Consider the following 20,343-nt stretch of genomic DNA (forward strand, 5'->3'; position numbering starts at 1 on the left):
TTTTACTGCAGGTGTTTCCTTGCAACATAACATCAACCATAAGGTTGCTCAAAGATCTGGGGATCTATGGACAAGCCCTGCACCAGACCAGACCATAAAAGAAACATGAAATGCTGCAGAACGCGGCAGCCGATAAATACAAATAAGAAAAACACAACTGTTCAATTCGTCACACACACACATAACTAGAATGTCACAAAATTTTACATATTTTACAACATTTTAATTATCAATGTTGCTACTGCTGTTAAAATTAAGTAAACATAAATATAGATTAGTAAAACAGAACTATACAATTAGTCACACAAAGCAGAAGAAAAGTTACTATATCTGAAGAGGACAGTTTATATTGCACTACAGAACAGGCATTTTCAGCAGTTGCAGGAAGCTGTACAGATGCACACTTTCAGTCCGGTGCAGGGACCCAGGGAGCTAAGCACAGCTTCACTTCCCCATCCAGAGTTCCCACCACTGACTGCATTATAGGTCAAATTATGACTAGCTTGTTTCAGCTCACGAGGGTCTTTGCTGACATTATACTAGCTAGTCACATCCCTCTGGGACCTCTAGTTTGAAATCTTAGAGCTTGATTACTCCAAGAAAAAGAAATATACACAAACATATTACCAGGGGTGGTACCAATACATACATTTTTTTTTTGGGAAATATCTTAGCACTAAATGGTTAATGGTATATAGTTTATTTTTATACCATTCAGAGAGCTTTACATTTTGCCATTCACTCATGCACATGCATATATAGAGTGCATGTAAGTACAGCCCTGTCTTTATCACACATCAATTACACACTGCAGGTACAGCCGTCTGAGGCAATTTGAGGTTAAGTGTCTTTCCCAAGGCCAATCTACAAGGTCTTGGGCAAGACATATTGTCCTTAGATGAGGTTTTGTCCTTATTTTCAATTACATTTTAAACTGTAATGCTATGAAAAGAACGCCTCGACCTACAAGAAGGGATGGTACCATCTTTTAAGTGTCAAGTCAACAATAAAGGTCCATGTCTTATCCCTTTATGACAATCCGTCAATTGTAGAGGCATTACACTCAAAACCATATGTCAACTTCATGGTTTTGAGTGTATGGCTGGAGCAGTGTTAATTTTGACAGCAAAATTTGATTTAGTTTTAGTTATAGTCTTTTGACTAAAATGTAATTTTATTTTTAGTCATAATTTACTCATTTAAATTGTTTTAGTTTTAGTCTAGTTTTAGTTGACGAAATATCATAAGATTATAGTCGACGAAAACTACAGTAGATTTATTCGACTAAAGGGTAATATGTAAACTTTCCCTTCAATTTCTGAAAGTCATTACGTTCACCTAGACTAAATGAAACCTCTATGAATGTGTTAAGGAATTTTAAGGTACTGCAATTCATACACAGACACAGATTAACTTGTTATTTGCAAACAAACATTTATTTACCTGTAATACTGTAAAATCAGCAGTGCCATTTGTGCAAATTGCAAAAATAAAAAAACATGTAAAAAAAGTGCATAGGCTCCATTGGGCCTGCTCTCTCCAAATCAGTGTAACTGAGCTATTAAAAAGGCAAAAAAATTGTTCAGTTCACTGTTCAAACTGCAGTTCACTTCAAATCGCATCAGGATTTAAACCTATTAACAGGAAAAGAAAACATTCAAACATGCTATCAGTGGCAGGGACTGCAACCATTCCATTACAACATTTTCAACTTCAAAATAACGAGCAAATTATTTAATATATGGAGCTATACCATAAGTTAACAGAAAAACAAAAATCAGTACCATAAAATGTGCATACAAGCATCGTTACTGTAGACCACAGATTTATTTGGCCCGATTCATTTTAAGGAAAGTACTTCGTGCCAGCATGACCCTTGCTCTGTTGCGCTTGCCTCTGGTGAGGTCACCTGTGACGCTGAAAACCCTCTCCGCGAAAGCTTGAGAAGCTGGAATAGCCAATAAGTCTAACGCAAAAGGTTTTAAACTGTGATAAAAAGTGTCACTTTTTTCCAGCCAGAATCCTGTTGCTGTGGCACAGGTGATTGGTTGTGAAAGCTCTTCCTTATACTTTCTGATCTGCTGCTTAATGCTGGTTGTGGAGGAGAAGGAGATCCTCTGTTTAGGCTTTATGCCAGACTTTGACAAAAACCTGAAGGCTGGCTGCTTTGATGAGGATGGTGCTGGTTCTAGCTCCTCTGGTTCCTTCTCTTTCTCCTCTCCATCATCTTCAGGCTGGTCCTCAAGTTCAACATGTTGTGAGTGTGACAGAGTGGACTGGACCACGTACACTTCAGCCTGTTTCAGCAGTTCCTGAATGTTTTCATCATCAAGTAGGGTTTCACACACAGTAGGGTTGACAAAGCAGGCAGCTGCCACAAGTGGTGAAAACTTTTCATCTGTTGGGTCCAGGATCCAAGCAAAACGCTGGTTGATATTTCTTTCCGTTTTCTGTGCAAGAGCAGCAAAGCCTCTGTGGTTTGTGTTCTCTTTAAAGTCAGTAAGGTGGCTGAGCAGATCAAAGATGGCAGGGACCACTAGGGACATGGACATGGTGTCACTCTGAAGGGTCTGAGTATGTTCTGCAAAAGGCATCAGTAGTTCATGCAATGATTTCAGCTTTTGCCATTCACTAGGGAGCAAGCTGTCCCATCCCATGTCGGTGGCGACTTGGCAAACTGCGTCTTTCACTCTGAGGAGTCGTGCAACCATGTTGAATGTGCTTGACCAGCGTGTGGGGCAGTCATTCACAACAATAAGGCCACACTCTTCCATTATCCTCTGTGTCGCAACCGAGGACTTGCGAAAAAGTTTCACGACTGACCTTGCTTTATCAAGGACCTTTTTCACACCAGTCTCCTTCTGGATCATGTGGACTACCAGTTGTAATGTGTGTACCACACATGGCGTCCGGTATATCCAGGTCATCGCATCTAATAAGAAGAATGCACACAAATAAGCATAATTAGATTTTAAGAATGTTCTTTTTAACAGGCATACTCTTAACAATAGAAATTACTACATTTTTTCCAATGACTCACCTCTGATCATCTTCTTCAGTCTCAGACTCACTTTCAGTCATGGTGGGGTTTTCTTCTTCTGAATCCTCAGAGGTGGCTTCTTCTGCCTCTGGTGTGGTGTGTTTAAAGGCTGCCACCATATTACTCCCATTGTCTGTAATCACTGTGATGATCTTCTCATGTGATATGCCCCACTCTTGCATACATTTGTCCACACATGCTTTGATTATTTGTGCGGTGTGTGGATGGGCTACTTGTTCCAGGGCCAGCAATATGTGTTGTGGTTTTTGTAGTTCAGTGCAAAACAAGCATGAACTTATAGCCAGGAAGGAAGCAGTCAGTCCTTTTTTTGTCCACAGATCAATTCCAATTGATACCTTCCGCACAGCAGCCAATCTCCTTTTGAATTTTTGTGATTCAGCTTGCATGTTTTTCGATCAGATTACTTATTTTTGTTTTTTTTGGAACAGTCAGTTTCTTATCCATTGTTTCCATCATAAGAACAAAGTCCTCATCTTCAACTGTAGTAACTGGGAGTCCTGTGCATCCAATCCATTTTGCTATAGCCTCCTCCTTTGTCTGTTTCTCTTTCGAGTCAAGTTTGTACTTTGAAGCATTTAGAATGGCCACTGAAATGTTTTGCTGGGACAGTTTAAGTCTCTTTGCACTCTGTGGTCCATCTGAGGTCTTCTGTAGCTATGATGAAGAAGAAAAAAAGGAAGAGTTAAAATGTTTCTTGTTACACCAACATTTCTTATGCACCTTTAATCAGTAGGCACCTTTAGCTTTGCAGGACAGTGGTGTGTTATATTTGTAGCTTATATTCACGGCTCTATTAAAGTCAGTCGGTGTGTCTCACGTGCGTTACGTCTGACTCGCTCTCAGTAGAAGCTGCAGCGACTGTTGTTGCTGCATGTAGCGCTAAACATCAACAAGCTATAGCAATAGGCTGGCTGCATGGAAGTTAGCAGTGAAACACAACGCAGCCAGCCACACACTCACTAAACAGGGGTAGCAAAACAGTGGAAAAATCACGGATTTCGGAAGTCGTAATTTGATGAAAATCATGTCTCAAATTTAATATTTCACTAGTAAGCCGTGTAATAAACGGGATAACGTCGAGTGAGTTGTATGTTGTGGAAAATGCTTACCTGTGTGTGGATTTCGGGGTGATTCGACTGTAAATGTCGCTTCAAGTGTGTTTTTCCCCGTAATCCTCGCGCTGCATTTCGTACACTGAGTCTTGTTATCCTTCACGTCAAATATAAAATTCTCCCATATGTCCTCTCTCCTCTTTCTCCCCGGCATTGACATGCTGTCTTTTTCAGGTGCAGAGCATGCCCGGGCAAGTCTCAAACGCAAATTACGTGTTCACGTAACTTCCTTACCACGTCTCTGATTGGTTCTCTTCCCAACTCCTCCCGCCTCTTCCTAACGAAATGTGTTCCGATTGGATCTCGTCTCTGGCAGACATTTTCGTCTCGTTTTTATTCGTTGACAAATATGTCAATACACCTCGTCATCGTCTTAAGGCTCTTATATACTACTACGTGTCCGTTTCTCGGAGAGTTCTCAGCAGGGGGAAAAGACTCTTTTTGATTTTTACTTCTCCGTCAGTCTACGTCCGGAAAAAATTCACCGCCAAACCCATAGGTGGCGCAACGGAAGACGAGCTCAGAGAAGCCTACCCCATTTGGGAAGAAGAAGTCCACGTGTCTCTGTTTACATGTTAGCTTGCGTCCCACACACTGAACCATGGCAACTAACAGAACTAAATAAAGTGACACCCAGCGGGTCAAAATGCTGATGTAATCGTTTCTTAGCGCAGCGGTTCCCCGGTCTTGTTTCCGAACTGTGTTGCTGATTCCACAGCTTGAATCTGCTTGAGGCTACATGTAGCTAGAAGCTACACGGACCTAGCTCCCCCCAGCTTCCACACACAGTCAGTGGTTTGTGTTCTCTTTAAAGTCAGTAAGGTGGCTGAGCAGATCAAAGATGGCAGGGACCACTAGGGACATGGACATGGTGTCACTCTGAAGGGTCTGAGTATGTTCTGCAAAAGGCATCAGTAGTTCATGCAATGATTTCAGCTTTTGCCATTCACTAGGGAGCAAGCTGTCCCATCCCATGTCGGTGGCGACTTGGCAAACTGCGTCTTTCACTCTGAGGAGTCGTGCAACCATGTTGAATGTGCTCGACCAGCGTGTGGGGCAGTCATTCACAACAATAAGGCCACACTCTTCCATCATGTAGCTAGAAGCTACACGGACCTAGCTCCCCCCAGCTTCCACACACAGTCAGCAGGGACTCCCGACACTAACTACTACTGTCCAGTGTTTGCTTCTAACCTGACGGTATTATAGAAACAGTGTCATGATAGAAGTGGAATTAAAGTCGTGACGGCGGGTTCTTGCACTGTTACCACCGCAGTTAGCATGGTGGCTAGCCTAGCCTGCTAGCGCCGTTTTGAAAGCTCGTTATAACCGTCTGTGACCGTGCACACATGCCCTCAGTGCTCGAACGAGCCACCGTCAGCCGGACAACTCCGCTGGCTTAACACACACGTCACATTAATCGTAGAATCATAGTTGTGTTTGGGTTTGATGCTACATGGAAGTAAACAGGAAGTAAACAGGAAGTTTGAGGTCCGGAAATACGGAAATGACGTCATACGGAAATTATGTCGTTCGCGGACCAATCACAGCCAAGAGCGGTCCGTCGGGTCTCAAACATGAAGACGGATAGTTAGAAAAATCAGACGTGTACGAAAAGCTGTACGAAGCATTCGGAGAGGGCGTTTCACGACGGATAGGGCGGTCTTATCTGTCCGTAATAGAAGAAACGGAGAGGCATAAATTGGCCTTTAGTCGTCGTAAATCATTTTTTATTTAGTTATTGTCTCGTTTTAGTCAGGAAAAAAAGGTCGATGACTATGACGAAAATTTTTCGTCAACAAAATTAACACTGGGCTGGAGGATTAGTCCGGCAATCATTAAGATTCATCGTCAGAGGACCTTCAATTTCTGTACAAAATGGAAATCGCAACAATAGTTGTTGATATAAGGACCATCTGATATTTCAAGTATCATGCTGCTAGCTGTTTTTATACTCAAGTTTGAAATAATAGAAGGTATATCACTAGAAGAAAAGCAGTATTATTGTCACAGTAAACCTCTTCGGACAGGCCTAATCCCCTGCTGTAACCTACTGTTTCCATGATGTTACCTCGGCGTTCGCCAGTGACAATAAGCTGGGTCTATCAGCGTTTGCGGACCTTAAGGGGGATATGGAGAACAAATGAGAGAGCCGCGCGGACCTATCGCGACGTGTGATCTAATTAGCATATGAATCGGAGTCCAGCCGCTGGCTAGAACCTCTCTCTACTCACCATTGGAGGATACCACAGACCCTTGAAACTAATGTCACTCGTGATTGGTTGGTAGAAGTGTTGCTATTGGTCACCTTATGGGTCATTGCAGTGCACACGTGGGGTCACAGCATTCCGCACGTGGGGTAAGCCCCTCCCACACAATATTAATAATAAAAATGTATATATTAATATTTATTATTATTTATTAGTAAGCCTTTACCAAAAGCACTGCAGTTAATTAAAACTAAACATTCATGTGATGCTTGATGTTATAGGTGAACATATTGTACAGGGAACAAATGTGAACAAGGTATATGTGGAGTCAAAGCTTTATTTACATACAGCAAATATATTGTACAAAAACTCAGGTGAGGCTTGAAATGTTTCTCTGCAGCCTCTGGGTCATGACTTCTTTGTGGGACTCTGTCTGAATCTTCTCCAGTGTGTAGACGTCTGTGGTGTGTAGCTGTGAGATCAGTGTAGCTTCCAGTCTTATATGAAGTGTGGGACACAGGTCGGTGCGCTCCTGGCTGTGGAAGGATGGATTCCATGTCATCTGTCCCGCTTCAATCAGCTGTAAACACATTCAGTAAAATTAGCACAGTTCAATGACAACATACACCTTTACATGTAACTGGAAAATTATTTAATGAATATAACCTTACCCTCTTTCTTCTCCGACAACTCCTCAATGCTGATGTAAGGTCTGGTCGGATCATACTGGCTCATAGTGTGTCTTACTACGTCATGGACAGGCAGCTGGAAAACAACACGAGTAACATAAACGGAAATAGCCGCGCTGCATCACCGTTGGAAGATCCACAGCAAAAAAACACCAAAACAATTCATAAACAGTTACTTACATTTAATGGCTTCATTTTCTGCACTTTAAATCCGGACTTTCAGCGTCTCAGCCTAACGCCTCTTTGTTTGTGTGTGTGTGTGTGGGGGGGGGGCTGAGGCTGTGAAAACATACAGAAAAGTCACGTTGATGAAAAAACTTAATGAGAACAAACTGTTACATCTAAGTAATTCATACATATTTACACATGCACTAGATCTGCTCCAGCACTCGATGCTGTATTCGTATTTTAGCAACTTTCTCGCTATCCCAAAGTGGCGGACATGCTTTCAGATGAACGAGTTAGCTTAGTAGTTAGCATGGCGGCTCCTAGCTTAGCTTTTACCTTAACTCAGGGACTGTGCTTCCGTCTTCTCCGCCTCGACTCGTCCACACCGGGCCCGAGGCTCTGCTTCCCACGCACCCATCTTCTCCTCCAGGGAACAGCTTCGTGTCGACTTCAGCAAGTTATTTACCCCGAAGACAGAGTCACTCGTTCCGACCATGCTAAACACGAGCCGCTTCCTGTGTGCGGAAGACTCGACGCTGCTGCACTGCGTATACGAGGCTGTGATTGGACGAGTCCATCAGCTGATGACGCGAGCGGGTGACGTGAGCAGCGGTTACTTCATATGGGATGAGTATGTGACTGAGGCCCAGTTTATTTTTTCTGGTGTTTAGTAAATTTACACACATGATTCACGCTGTTCTGTGTTCGTAACCTTATAGTTTAATGCACTTATTGTAAGTCGCTTTGGATAAAAGTGTTGACTGTTTTAATGGAATACTGAGAAAGTTTAATAACAACAATTACACAATTGAAGTTCAAATTATGAAGGAATTTCAGCTCTATATTGTGTCTTCTTTATATTTAAAATAATAATCAAACTGAGTGGAGATGTATGTTGTAGCCAAACAGCCGGCTGCTGTGTTTTGTCACTGTGCAGTCCATGGGGGATTAAATATTACACTGAAAAAATAAATCATTAAATCAATGAATGTTTCATAGCAATTTTGAAAGCGGTGGTGAAAAGGTACCATTTATAATTCATGGAAAACAGCTTAGTTTGCCATTGACATGTGAATTTGATGCCAGTATTTTGGGAGGACAGATATTTTTATGGAAAGCCAGTAGAAGTTTGGAGCTTACAGGACACAGATGATCATACCCAGCATCATTTATTTGCTGGTAGAGGTGTGGTTAACGCTTCCTCTGTGCATTTAACCAGCACAATTGAAAAAGTGACTGTAATCATGCCACTCTGTACAGTTGTTGAGATTTAGGATTGTTTTGGATGACAATAAAAATTTGAAATAAAGTGCATTGTTTCATTTATTTTGACTGCATTGACCTTTGTTCGTGGTATACAATATAATTCATTATAGCACACTTACTTACTTAAGAACAATTTAAAATTTCAGGTTTAATATTTATTTTAAGCCTGGTTAACTCAGCCAGATAGTTTGTTTGGTGCCTCTTACACAAAGGTGTTATCTGCTCTCAGGGAAACTGATTTGCATTTGTGAAGCTCAGAGCATTGTCATTTGCATGTGAAAGCGTCCTCTAGGCGTTGGAGCAGGGGGGTCACCTCTCAACAGCTCACAGGCTTGACAACTGCAGGAACCCTGAGCGTTTCCTTTGCTGCCTGCAGATACGTGTGAAAGTCGTTAACCGAAGGATGTGCCAACACTTTCCTGCGACACAGATTGACACAAACGCTTCTTTTCATGCAGTGTATTTGACTGATGAAGCTCTGACAACAACCTCACAAAACAGTGATTTCACCTCCAAAAACATAAGTTTCGATTCAAGATATTCCATTCGCTTGGAGTTAAATTTACGTGGAGGTTAATGTTACTTTATTTAATAATGTTTTATTTCTGTAAGTGGTGGTCATGTACAGCTCAGGTATTCTTAAGGGTATTCTACATCTAGCGAAAAAATACTTTCAGGCCTCGACGTTGCCGGATTATTTTCTGTTCCATGAAGGACATACTAATGTTTACTGAAATACTGACACACCTTAAAAGGGCAATGCTTCTCCATCTTTTACCTTGAACTATCAACATCAAAATATACACATACAGTAAAGGAATACTTAAACCGATATATTCAAGTTACAAACACAGTGGGAGAGGACGAGTAATGAGTTCTAAAGGTGTTAAGGTATGTGTGTGTGTGTGTCTTATGGATGTTCACTTGCAATCCATCAATGAGGCAGCATCAGACAGGGCACTCATTTGTCTGGAATATATTGCAACATGCCACCTCCGTCTTCAGCATTCTGCCTTTAGCTATTTGTCACTGTAAGTCTGTCCCAATATATTAGTTGGTCATCACACTGGCATAATTATAAATGAATGTGTACGCACACAAATTTATAACAAACAGGGTGAGCCATCTTCTCTTAATGGATTCATAAATTAAATTTTTACCATTAATGTCTAATAATGATGGGACCCTGATTTCACCACAATTTCAACTCTAAACTTTGCAGTTTTGTTCCTGAGCACAATAAGACAAATATGTTTGACCAGAAAACACAGATAAAAGTTGTGGATTAGCCCAATATTTCTGTGATCGCCTTTCTCAATAGGATATTTTCCCCACAAGCAAATAAATGAATTGCACCTCTGCCATTAAACAAAGCAAATCTTGCCATGGAGCTGATGACTTAACATTTTTAGCTGGGATCCATTACAGAGTGAGAAAATGTTGTTGTACTGAAAAATAAAACGTCAGATTCTAACGGTTGGATGGCGAGGATTCACTTTTTGTAACCATGTAGTATAATTGGCCAAAGCACTTTTAAACTTTTAAGGGGCTGCTAGGTTTTTGTTAATGTTTGGCTGAGCCGAGGTTGTTGTTTTTCAGTCTTTGGGCTAAGCTAAGCTAACATGCTGCTTTCTTCATATCAAGCAGACACATATGAGAATGGTATCAATCTTCTCATCTAACAGTCGGCAAGAAAAAGTATATTTTCTAAAATGAAAAATTATTCTTTTAAGAAATCTAATTGAATGGTTTTCAACTGTCTTCTTGTTGCCTTGATATTAACAAATTTGTTTCAAAAATGGCTTGAATGCCTTGAAATGTGTTTTTCTCTTTTGTATGTAACAGTGTCTTGGATAATGATGTGTCCCATCTGTTAAACAGCTGGAAGTATTTCATTTGTACAAATAGAGACAACATACAAGTTGTCAGTCAGGTGAGTTGGTTTAGTTTAGCCTCTTCAGTACCACACCTCTGGGTACTGACTGATGCAGGAAGACGAAAATGATGACTTAAAAACTTCTTTATCTACTACATGAGGAATGTGTTGTTTTATATAATGGACTACAACTGTTATGTAATCAATTTTAAAAGGATTTTTGAATTGTATCTGGATTGCACTAAATACCATAATTGCTCTTACAGACCTACACTCATGTAAACCATTTTAAAGGGCCTTGTTTTAAAGCTTATAGAGTCTTGGGCCTCTGATTTGTGTATGTAAAGCTAGAGTGAGTAATGCATTGACTCTGGACTCCAGGATGCAATCTTTCAAAAGGACAAGAAAGACATTGACTGTATGAGTATCTACCAGAGCTCATAGCTCCACAGTGAACAGACGTCCCTAGAGCACACAGCAGGTGTAAAATAGACTCAATGACCACTCTGCTTTGTAGTGAAAAGAAAATGTCACAGTGTGTGAGGTGAATATTATATTGACGTCTGTGGCTGCTTTAAGAAACCAAGACTTACTGTGGACAGCTTTAATTAATGTTGGCAGGATCTAGAGTTTTACTGTGCAAGTGATTATTCCAAAGCTGATGCTGGATTAATAAACCATGCAACAGTTGTAAAAAGACAGGCTAATTATGACAAACTGGGGTTTCAATTTGGACCCACTGAATTGGGATTATTACACCCACACACACCCACACACACCCACCCACACACACACACAAACACGAAGAGCAGTTGTAGTGAAGTTACAGAGAAAGGCGGACAAGGTTGATGGGGATTTAAAAAGGAAGATGCGATGACTGTTCATCATCCTGGTCTGTATCTTACTTGGCTTTCATAATTGATGAATGCAGAATGGGAAGAACATTACAGAAGAAGATTAGTTTGTGTAGGTCTGACACAGGAGCAGAAATCATCTCATAACGCTCTTACTGTAATTGGCATTCAAACCAATTGGATTGTCACTAAAGTGCAACACTACTCATCGTGCATTAGGACGGATCGATGGTGGAACGAGCTCCCCAATGACATCAGGACAGCAGAGAGTCTACACATATCTTCCGTCGCAAACTAAAAACACAACTCTGCTGACTATACCTTGACTAAAAAGTACAGTTTTAGTAGCACTTAAATGGCACTTACCTATAGCACTTTGTAGTTTGGCTTTCTTGAAGAAAATTGTACTTTCTTGTTCCTTGTTGTTCTGGGTTTATATCCTCATGGTTGACTGCACTTATTGTAAATTGCTTTGGATAAAAGCATCAGCTAAAGGAAATGTAAAATGTACAATGTAAAAAACTGGGGGAGAAGGCTGTGATTTCTTAGAGAAGTTACTGGGGAAGATGTGGAGGGAAAAGCGATGCCACGTTCCCCCCCTAACATTGATCTCATGATTAAGACTGGCAGGAGAGCCGAGGAACTCAAATTGGTGCTCCCTATTAAGGAGGTGGAGGTGAGGAACAAAGAGTTGGACCTGCAGGTGCTCGCTCTGGAGCTGGAGCAGGAACCACTGCTTATGTCTGCTTATTTGATAAATGGTGTCCTGCTACAAAAAATAAGGATTTTGATTGGTTGCGGGAACTTGTGCTAGTTGAGGAGTTTAAGAAATGCCTGCCTGAAAATCTTTTGGTGTACTTAAATGAGCTGCAATTGGGTTAATTCAAACAGTTCCTAGAGCAGCTCAAACAATAGTTCCGGTACAACGGGGGGACAAAATAGACGCTGACTTTAAAGGGCCCATATTTTACACCTTTCTGGAGTTTAATTTGAGGTACTGGTTCCACTAAGATGATATATCAGTGGTTTAAAGTAAAAAAACTGCTGCAATGTGTATTTCCATGTCCTCTCTTCTGCCTCTGTCTGGAGCTGCAGACCGCACAGGCTATTTTCGCCTGCCTCTTGAGCCCCTCCTCTGATTGGCTGACTGCACATTGAGTGACGAGTGACTATAGGCCTAACCGGTCTCATTCTGGCGCATTTACAATCTCTGGCTGTAAACGCAGCTGAAAGTCAAATTGTTATGTTTGCAGTTATAGAAGACCAGCCACATATTTCGTCGTTTACAACGGGATGTGTCTGAACGGTAAGTTACACCGTCCTCATGTTTGTTCAAGTTTTAGCAGGACAATCGGCCAATGCAGGAGTAACGTTCTGAGTTAAAGGCCTAATTACAGTACAGAGTTTCGAAGTTTCAACACCAACACGGCACATCAGAAGAAATCAGTGGTGGGAAGAAACGAAGTACAACTACTTTGTTACTGTACTTGAGTAGATTTTCCACATATCTGTACTTTACTTATTATTTTACCTTTAACTTTTACTCGATACTTTCTACTTTTTATATTCTCAAAACTGGCTTGATATTTGAGGAGCGTAGGTTGGTGCAATGTGAGATAAACAATGAGGGCCTGCGGGGGGGCAGCGCGAGATTCTTAGCGTCCGCAGATTGGTCGAACTGCCTTGGTCGATGGGGGGTCGCAGATATTTTTCAGACCCATACCTCAAACCGAGAGTTATGAAAATTTCACAGAAATGGTAAATGGATTTGTATTTATATAGTGCTTTTCTAGTCTGATGAAGACCACTCAAAGCGCTTTACAGTACAGTTTCACATTCACCCATTCACACACACATTCATACAGTGCATCTACTTGCAGCACTTTGTTATTCTATGGGGGGCTATTGAGGGTTCAGCATCTTGCCCAAGGACACTTCGGCATGCAGATGGTTCAGACTGGGGATCGAACCGCCGACCTTCAGGTTGGAGGACGACCACTCTACCCCTCAGCCAAAGCCGCCCAAGAAATGCCTTGTGTATCACCGGCAAGATGGGAGAGGGACCCACAAATGTAGCATTCTCTCTATTACTAAGGATTTTAAAATTAGGATAATGATTTTCATATCTTAATTTAATATAATTTAATCATATTTTTTTTTTTTCACGACAACGTTTTATCTGTGATTGCAGCAGAATTTATTGGTGAGTGTGTGTGTGTGTGTGTGTGTAACGTGTGTGTATGTGTGTACTTACGGAGAACAAGAACTCCATGGCGAAGCGACTGAGCACGGTTCGGCTCCACCGTGACATTCAGCATGGTGGGATTTCCCCCAATGATGCAGATGCGGTTTTCTTGCTCTGCCTCGCGGAACATTCGCAGCAGCTGATTGGCTATGACCCCGTTCAGCACAGATATGGCCACCATGGGAACCACGAAGGACAGAAAGGCATTCACCTGTTCAGGGAGAAAAGACAGAGACCCGTGGTTAGAGTTGAAACAAAGATGATGGTCAAGTAAAGATATCGTCACCTAAGAATTTATCTTTCAACTTGATGGTTGAAAACAAATTGGGTCCCAAGACAAATGTTTTGGCTTTTCACCAAATGCCAACAGCCCCATGTGTCGGTGTGTGTGTGTGTGTAGTGAAGCAGTAGGTTCAGATGGATAGGTCTATGGAGAACCCGATGTTAAAGCTGTTGCAGCCAAAACATCTGCACAAATTACCACCTCACACGTCCGTGCACGTTTCCTCTCTTCACCAGCATCTCACACAGGCTCCACACAGCTCCACAGAAGCTGTTGTAAGAAGTCATCTGTCATAACTGATGTCTGGCAGCACCTCCTCTCTCTTTCTTCTTCTTTTTCTTCCTCTCTTTTCTCACTTCATTGTTCTCTCTCATTCATCTTCACCTCTCACTTTTGTTTTCCATCGGTTTTTCTTTTCTATCAGCAGCGAGTCAGCAGAGTGTGGGGGAAACCGATGAGAGTGTTCAAGGAAGGCGCTGTTCATTTTGCAACACATTTCTCGAGCACAGTCATATTCTACGAGAAAAGCTTCAAAGCCAGCACGGAGAGCTGGGATAGGAACAACAACCAAGACCTGTTCTCACATAATAATGAGCAGTCATTTTTTTAAGACGGACTGAGAAATATCTGACCTCTTGTTTACTGGTTCACATCCAAAAAAAAATCATGGCGGCCCAGTTGCTTATATAGCTCCACCCTCTGTTGGATTCTACATAAAAAAAACTAAACACTTTTACTATGTCATTGTTTTCACACCTTTCTCTGTCACTCCAGGTTTGTCAGTCAGAGGAAATGTAATCCTATCATGTCAAAAACAAAGGTAATTTTATTCTAATGCAATCCATTATTACTTCAAAGCAACTAATGGGCAGAAGCATGTATAATACACTGTTCAAACAGAGCAGACAACTTCTGAGAGAAAGACAAGGGATAAAAAGGAGGATTTAAATGTGAGAGGAGAGAGGGCACGAGAGGTGGAGGTGAACTGGATGATGCCAGAGAGGAAATAAGCAGTGCAGCAAAGCTAATTGAGAACCATTATTTGTGCGTTTAAAATTTTTTTTTGCAACCAATGCGAAGTAGTCCTGCTTTTATTAACATTCATTTGGCAGACACAGATAGCAATAGTTTCTGACTCATAACGCATATTGCCATCATGGTAATTTTTTCTTTGTCATTCAAAACTTACATCGAGAGACACTTGATAAAATTACATTTTCTGAGTGCCAACTTTGATCAGAGTCGGAATAGAACGTTTTTTGTTCAAATTATTTCCCCCACACTCTGCTGACTCGCTGCTGATAGAAAAGAAAAACCGATGGAAAACAAAAGTGAGAGGTGAAGATGAATGAGAGAGAACAATGAAGTGAGAAAAGAGAGGAAGAAAAAGAAGAAGAAAGAGAGAGGAGGTGCTGCCAGACATCAGTTATGACAGATGACTTCTTACAACAGCTTCTGTGGAGCTGTGTGGAGCCTGTGTGAGATGCTGGTGAAGAGAGGAAACGTGCACGGACGTGTGAGGTGGTAATTTGTGCAGATGTTTTGGCTGCAACAGCTTTAACATCGGGTTCTCCATAGACCTATCCATCTGAACCTACTGCTTCACTACACACACACACACACCGACACATGGGGCTGTTGTTTTTCTAAGGGATAATCATGGATGAAAAATGTTAATGGCTTTAATGAACAGGCTGGCTGACTCCTGAGGGTCCCCTGCCTTCTAGTCATTGATGACTGATTAAAGCTGAAAAGCACAGCAGTGGGAAAAGCAACAAGGCAAAGTCTGGTTTAATTGTGATACGAACCACCCCCCCCAAAAAGAACATCTGCCAAAAAGCTGGCAAAGCTAATGTTGATAATTGGGACAGAAATTTGAGGAAATTGAAGATGATGGGCAACACATTGAGAAAATCATAATTCTGAGGTTTGAAATGTCCTATTGTGACATTTCAATGAGTACACAAAGTGTAAGATGACATAAATACAAAAAATGTATATGTTTTAGGTCTCCTCAGACTACAGGACTACTGACTGCTGCCAGAGCTTCAGCTGTGTACAATATGTATCTCTTATAGAGTATTGAGATGCTAATTCTAATTTACCTCCTTATCCCTGCCATGTTTGGGGACACAAAGCTATTGAGGCGTAGGAGCCAAGCATCACGCCGCACGCTGGGAACGTAAGTGTTTACATGAACACATTGAGATCTGCTTGAGTATAACAAAGGGAAGCAAAAAGGAAATAGCTATTTTAGTGCAGAAAAGTGAAAAGGCAGGGTTTCTGCAGGGTCTAAACAAAACTTTTAAAATAAATACATATGAGATACTAGGTCTTAATTAAATATAGGCAGGTCTTGAATATGTTAACATATATTTAATGCTTCCATCGTGCTTTAAAAAGGGTCTTTTTTTTATGCGTAGCTTGTAATGTCTTTTAGCACATTGTAATAAAACTAAAAACAAGACCAATATAGAAACAAAGACTATGCATGCCTGCTGTATCTGCATGTATTTTGCAAGAAAGTGTAGCGTTGCAAGGGTTATTCTCTACTCGGCTTCTTTATCTTTAATCATGGTAAGATATAAACAGCTCTATTCCATCATATCTGTCGTTCTTTACATAGGTCTTAAATTGGACCCTCTCTGGTCTTAGAAAAATGACTTAAAGTATTTTTACTTGATGAAACCCAGAGTAGGTGTCAGTGTAATTTATGACACTTTTTATACACTAAGTGTCAAAGAGGCCCATGTGATAACTACCACTTTGTTCTTCTTTTTTTGGGAGGATATAAGGATGACCATGTTGGTGGGTTGGTTAGTCTAACACTGGGGTATAGAGCAAAGTATCTTTATAACTATTGGATGGATTGCCATTAAACTTAGTAAAAAAACATTCATGATCCCCAGTGGAGGAATCATCATAAATTTGGCTTTAAATGTATGATCTAGTGTTTTCATTTGGCGAATATTTCTGGAAATGACTTGTATTTGGAGATTTGATATTTAATTTTGTATAATCTGAGATAGCCAGAACTTTAGAACTGCTAAAAACAGCTCTGAAGAGTTTGTTGATTCATGGAAGAGCCCACCATCCAAAACAGATTCATGTTGGCTGCTTGAGAAAGCATCAGTGGATCAATCAGTCTCTTAATGCATGAGTTTCAGCCGGCTGTGCACTGCTACTTTATTGCACTGCCTCCAGTCTAAGGATTATGCTGCCTAGCGCTAGTGTGGCAATTCAGTTGTAGTTCATCTCTTGCCTACCAATGGAAAGTACTGGATTCCACATTATGCTCTCTTAACCTCCATAAAGTAGTTTAGTTGCCCTAATTTAATCATATCTTCAGCAATAAAATAATTGAAACATATGGCTATTGTAGAAAATAATGCATTTCAAAAGTTTTAACATTTCCATGGTTTGGTAACCAAGATTTACTTATTTCAGTAAAATCTCCCTAAACTGTTGATAAACTGTTGACATATTTATTTGAATCATTCAATTTCCCAGTCATAAAGTAGCAGACACTCTCAGATGACTCACTGTTGATGGCAACTCCTGTGTTTGATTCATCAGTAAATGATGAACAGATGTGTCGCAAAACATCTGGTGGTCTGCTTCATGTAAAATCTTATTAACTTTGACTCCCAAGATACATTATTGTGAGAAATATCCGATCACAGATCGGATTCTGTCACATCGAAGGGTTGAGCTTAGAGAACTGAAAATACAGCATGTAGCTCAAAACACTTTCAAATTGTGGGTTGATTTTGGACATATTCATTAACAATGGTGCCATGTTATCTTCAATCTAAAAAGCTTTGATTAATTAGCTCATTGGTAACATGGTGTCATAACTTAAACTAAATTACATAACAGAACCAATGGACTCTCTTGGACAAAGTACAGAAAATGTAGGACTATGTAATGAGCACTAGTTTTACATTTTCACAAATCTAAATACCCATGAACCCTGCCAACTGTTGCTATAATAATATAACAAAATGAAATAAGACAAAACTTAATTTAACCTTAAATTATTCATGTACACAGGCTTGTACCTTTGGAATTTAAAAGAAGGGCCAGTTTAAATGTAACATGGACATTCAGCTTGATTATTCAGCTTAGATATTTTCAAGGTGATTAATTACATAGAAAAGCTCCAGCTCTGAGTCATGTAACATTGTATATTGAGAAAATGAATGTAACTCCATGAAGCAGGTGCATGAAAGAGTGTCTCTCACAGAAGTAAACACACTGTGAAATTCTTTAGTTCTATTCAATGACTCTCAGGCTGCACTCAGCCTCCCATTAAGGAGTCGTATTCATCCGTTGGCTTGTTGGAGTTTAAAAAATTAAACATCACCCACACCTTCCAGTGTTAGAATGTATGTGAATTATGAACTATGTTTGTAAAATCCAACAGATATATACATTGAAACAGTTATTTAAGATAATTTTCACTGTCTACTTTGGTTTGAGCTAAATGCGGTACACGGAGAATGAAGGCGAAACCCCGACTCTAGAAGTGAAGAAGGGCTTTAACGTGAAAGAGACCCAGCTTGCCCAGGCCGTGTGGCTGCTCTAACCTGATAACATGAGTGCCAAAATGAAAAGCAAGGTATTCTGCGACACACTCGTGCCGCTTACGCATCCAGTGTTGCCCGGGTGTTATGGCGTCTTACCCCTCTCCCATATTCAGTCAGGAGCAGCTGAAAAAAGGACTATTTTGCAATTAAAAAGACCACCCTCCCACAACCTCCTGCTTGCTTCTAAAACAACACGTACGTCCCAGCTCATGTATGAGGACTACCTAGACTTAATGAGAAGTGTGGAGTGTGATCTTCACCAGTGTTGGCACGTATAACGGATGACCATAATTAATTATTATTTATACACACCCTCATGGTCAATGAATTAGTGTATTTCCAATTTACAAGCCACGTTAATGCTAACATGTTTTAGCATTGAATTGACAGATCTAACAGCATTTCAAACACCCTACTCAGAATAAGAAATTACTTATGGTGTTCACATGAGTTGCTCCTTCTGTTCCTATTCCTGTCTACATGTGACAAGAGCATAGCCCGATTATGACACATTAATTGACATATTACAATCCACTTTTCCATTTCGTCCCAAAATAATTCTGCCTGTTTTAAAATCCTAACCTTAAAGAAGTATAATGTAGCCTACAATGCTACCATATACCATTTTGGTTGTTTCTTTCAAATTTTGCAAAAGTCAGAACTGTTTTTTTTATTTTTTAAGCTTGTTTACATCCAGGACATGTGTTTTCAACCAAGTTAACTTCATGTCAATGTCATTAAATTCTGGGAAATCTGAATTAAGATGTTTTGGTGGGATTAGTGTCACAGCTCCTCTGTGCCCCCTAGTGTTTTTCCCCTTCCCTTGTTTTGGCTCCCCTCTGCAGGTGTGTGCCATTTCCCTCTGATGACTCAGAAGAGGCGGGGCCAGGGGCAGCAAAGGGGAAGCACACCCCCTCAACTGCAGCTCATTCACTCATCACAGGCAGGATATCTAGTTGTTCTTGAACTTCCCATACTGCGATGTGCTCTATGTTCTGTCTCTGCGCTGGGTCGAAGAGACATTTTACGTGACAAATAAAACATATACATGACTCCACATTTCTCAATTGGATTATTGCTCTTTCTGACTCTGACGTTTAATAGCTATATAATACTGGAGGCTCATATTATTAGCAATAAATAGGAAGACTAACACAGACTTTCCTAAATTCTGCCTGTACACAATAGCATCCAGCTAAGATGTATGTATGGCAGCAGTGTACAGACATTTTGTAGACATGTTGGCAGATAGCTTTTTCCCTGCAAGGTAATCGTCATGTCATAAGGTTGTCTGCCTTATGTAATAAAGCTCTAAAAAATTTGGTTGCCACTGTATAGAATAAGAGATGCATTTATTGAGGTGAATAGACAAAAACAGTGGCTCTGACACATATATTTATACATATGTTTATATTAACACAGATGTTGGTGACCAAAACTTTAATTTCCCTTAATGGAGGAATATTATTGAACTTGCCTGCTGTTCCTTTATTTTATTTTGGTCCTTTCATGTCCAAGCTTCAATTCCTATGAACATGTATGTGAAAGTCAACACACTCTCTCCTACTTGAATGTCAAACATAAGACAGCTGAGCATCTACCAGATTCATTCACATGAAAAAACCCAAGGACTACTTAGCTGACTCAATACGTGTAATCATAGTAGTGGTTGTGTCACTGTAACTGCAAATCTGTGAGCAATTATTGATGCAAAATCTGCATCTTCATCAGAAATAAAGTGACAATGTGCAAATACTAGCCCATTTTTAGGTGAACAAAATATGCAGGAGGAGTCTTACATGACACTATTTATAATAATGTTTATCCTTTGCTGGACAGGCTGCTTAAACAATTTAAGAAAGAAAGAAAATAGGATACCCACTTCTACAGACACCATTACACCACTGCTCATCAGTCCATCCCCTTTGCTAGAGTTTGAGAAATGTTTATCTGTGGACAGGGCTCTGACATGACAAATGTTTTTTTCCCA

The 20,343-nt window shown here is 40.5% G+C and overlaps 1 protein-coding gene and 1 long non-coding RNA gene across 2 annotated transcripts in view; both read right to left on the reverse strand.

Moving 5' to 3' along the window:
• The window catches only part of ntsr1 (neurotensin receptor 1 (high affinity)), a 67,390-nt gene that overhangs the window by 14,866 nt on the left and 32,181 nt on the right, over positions 1-20,343 (reverse strand). Inside the window, exon 2 of the mRNA XM_061074331.1 lies at positions 13,491-13,692. Within this exon, the coding sequence (XP_060930314.1) occupies positions 13,491-13,692 (202 nt within the window). The remainder of the gene's footprint in view (positions 1-13,490; positions 13,693-20,343) is intronic.
• LOC133004808 (uncharacterized) lies at positions 6,703-7,142 on the reverse strand. Its single transcript, XR_009678343.1, has 2 exons — positions 7,055-7,142; positions 6,703-6,963 (listed from the first exon to the last, which is right to left on the reverse strand). It is a non-coding gene; the product is annotated as an uncharacterized LOC133004808 (long non-coding RNA).

The sequence above is a fragment of the Limanda limanda genome, chromosome 7 (assembly GCF_963576545.1).
Source record: "Limanda limanda chromosome 7, fLimLim1.1, whole genome shotgun sequence".
In the NCBI taxonomy this organism is placed as follows: Eukaryota; Metazoa; Chordata; class Actinopteri; order Pleuronectiformes; family Pleuronectidae; genus Limanda; species Limanda limanda.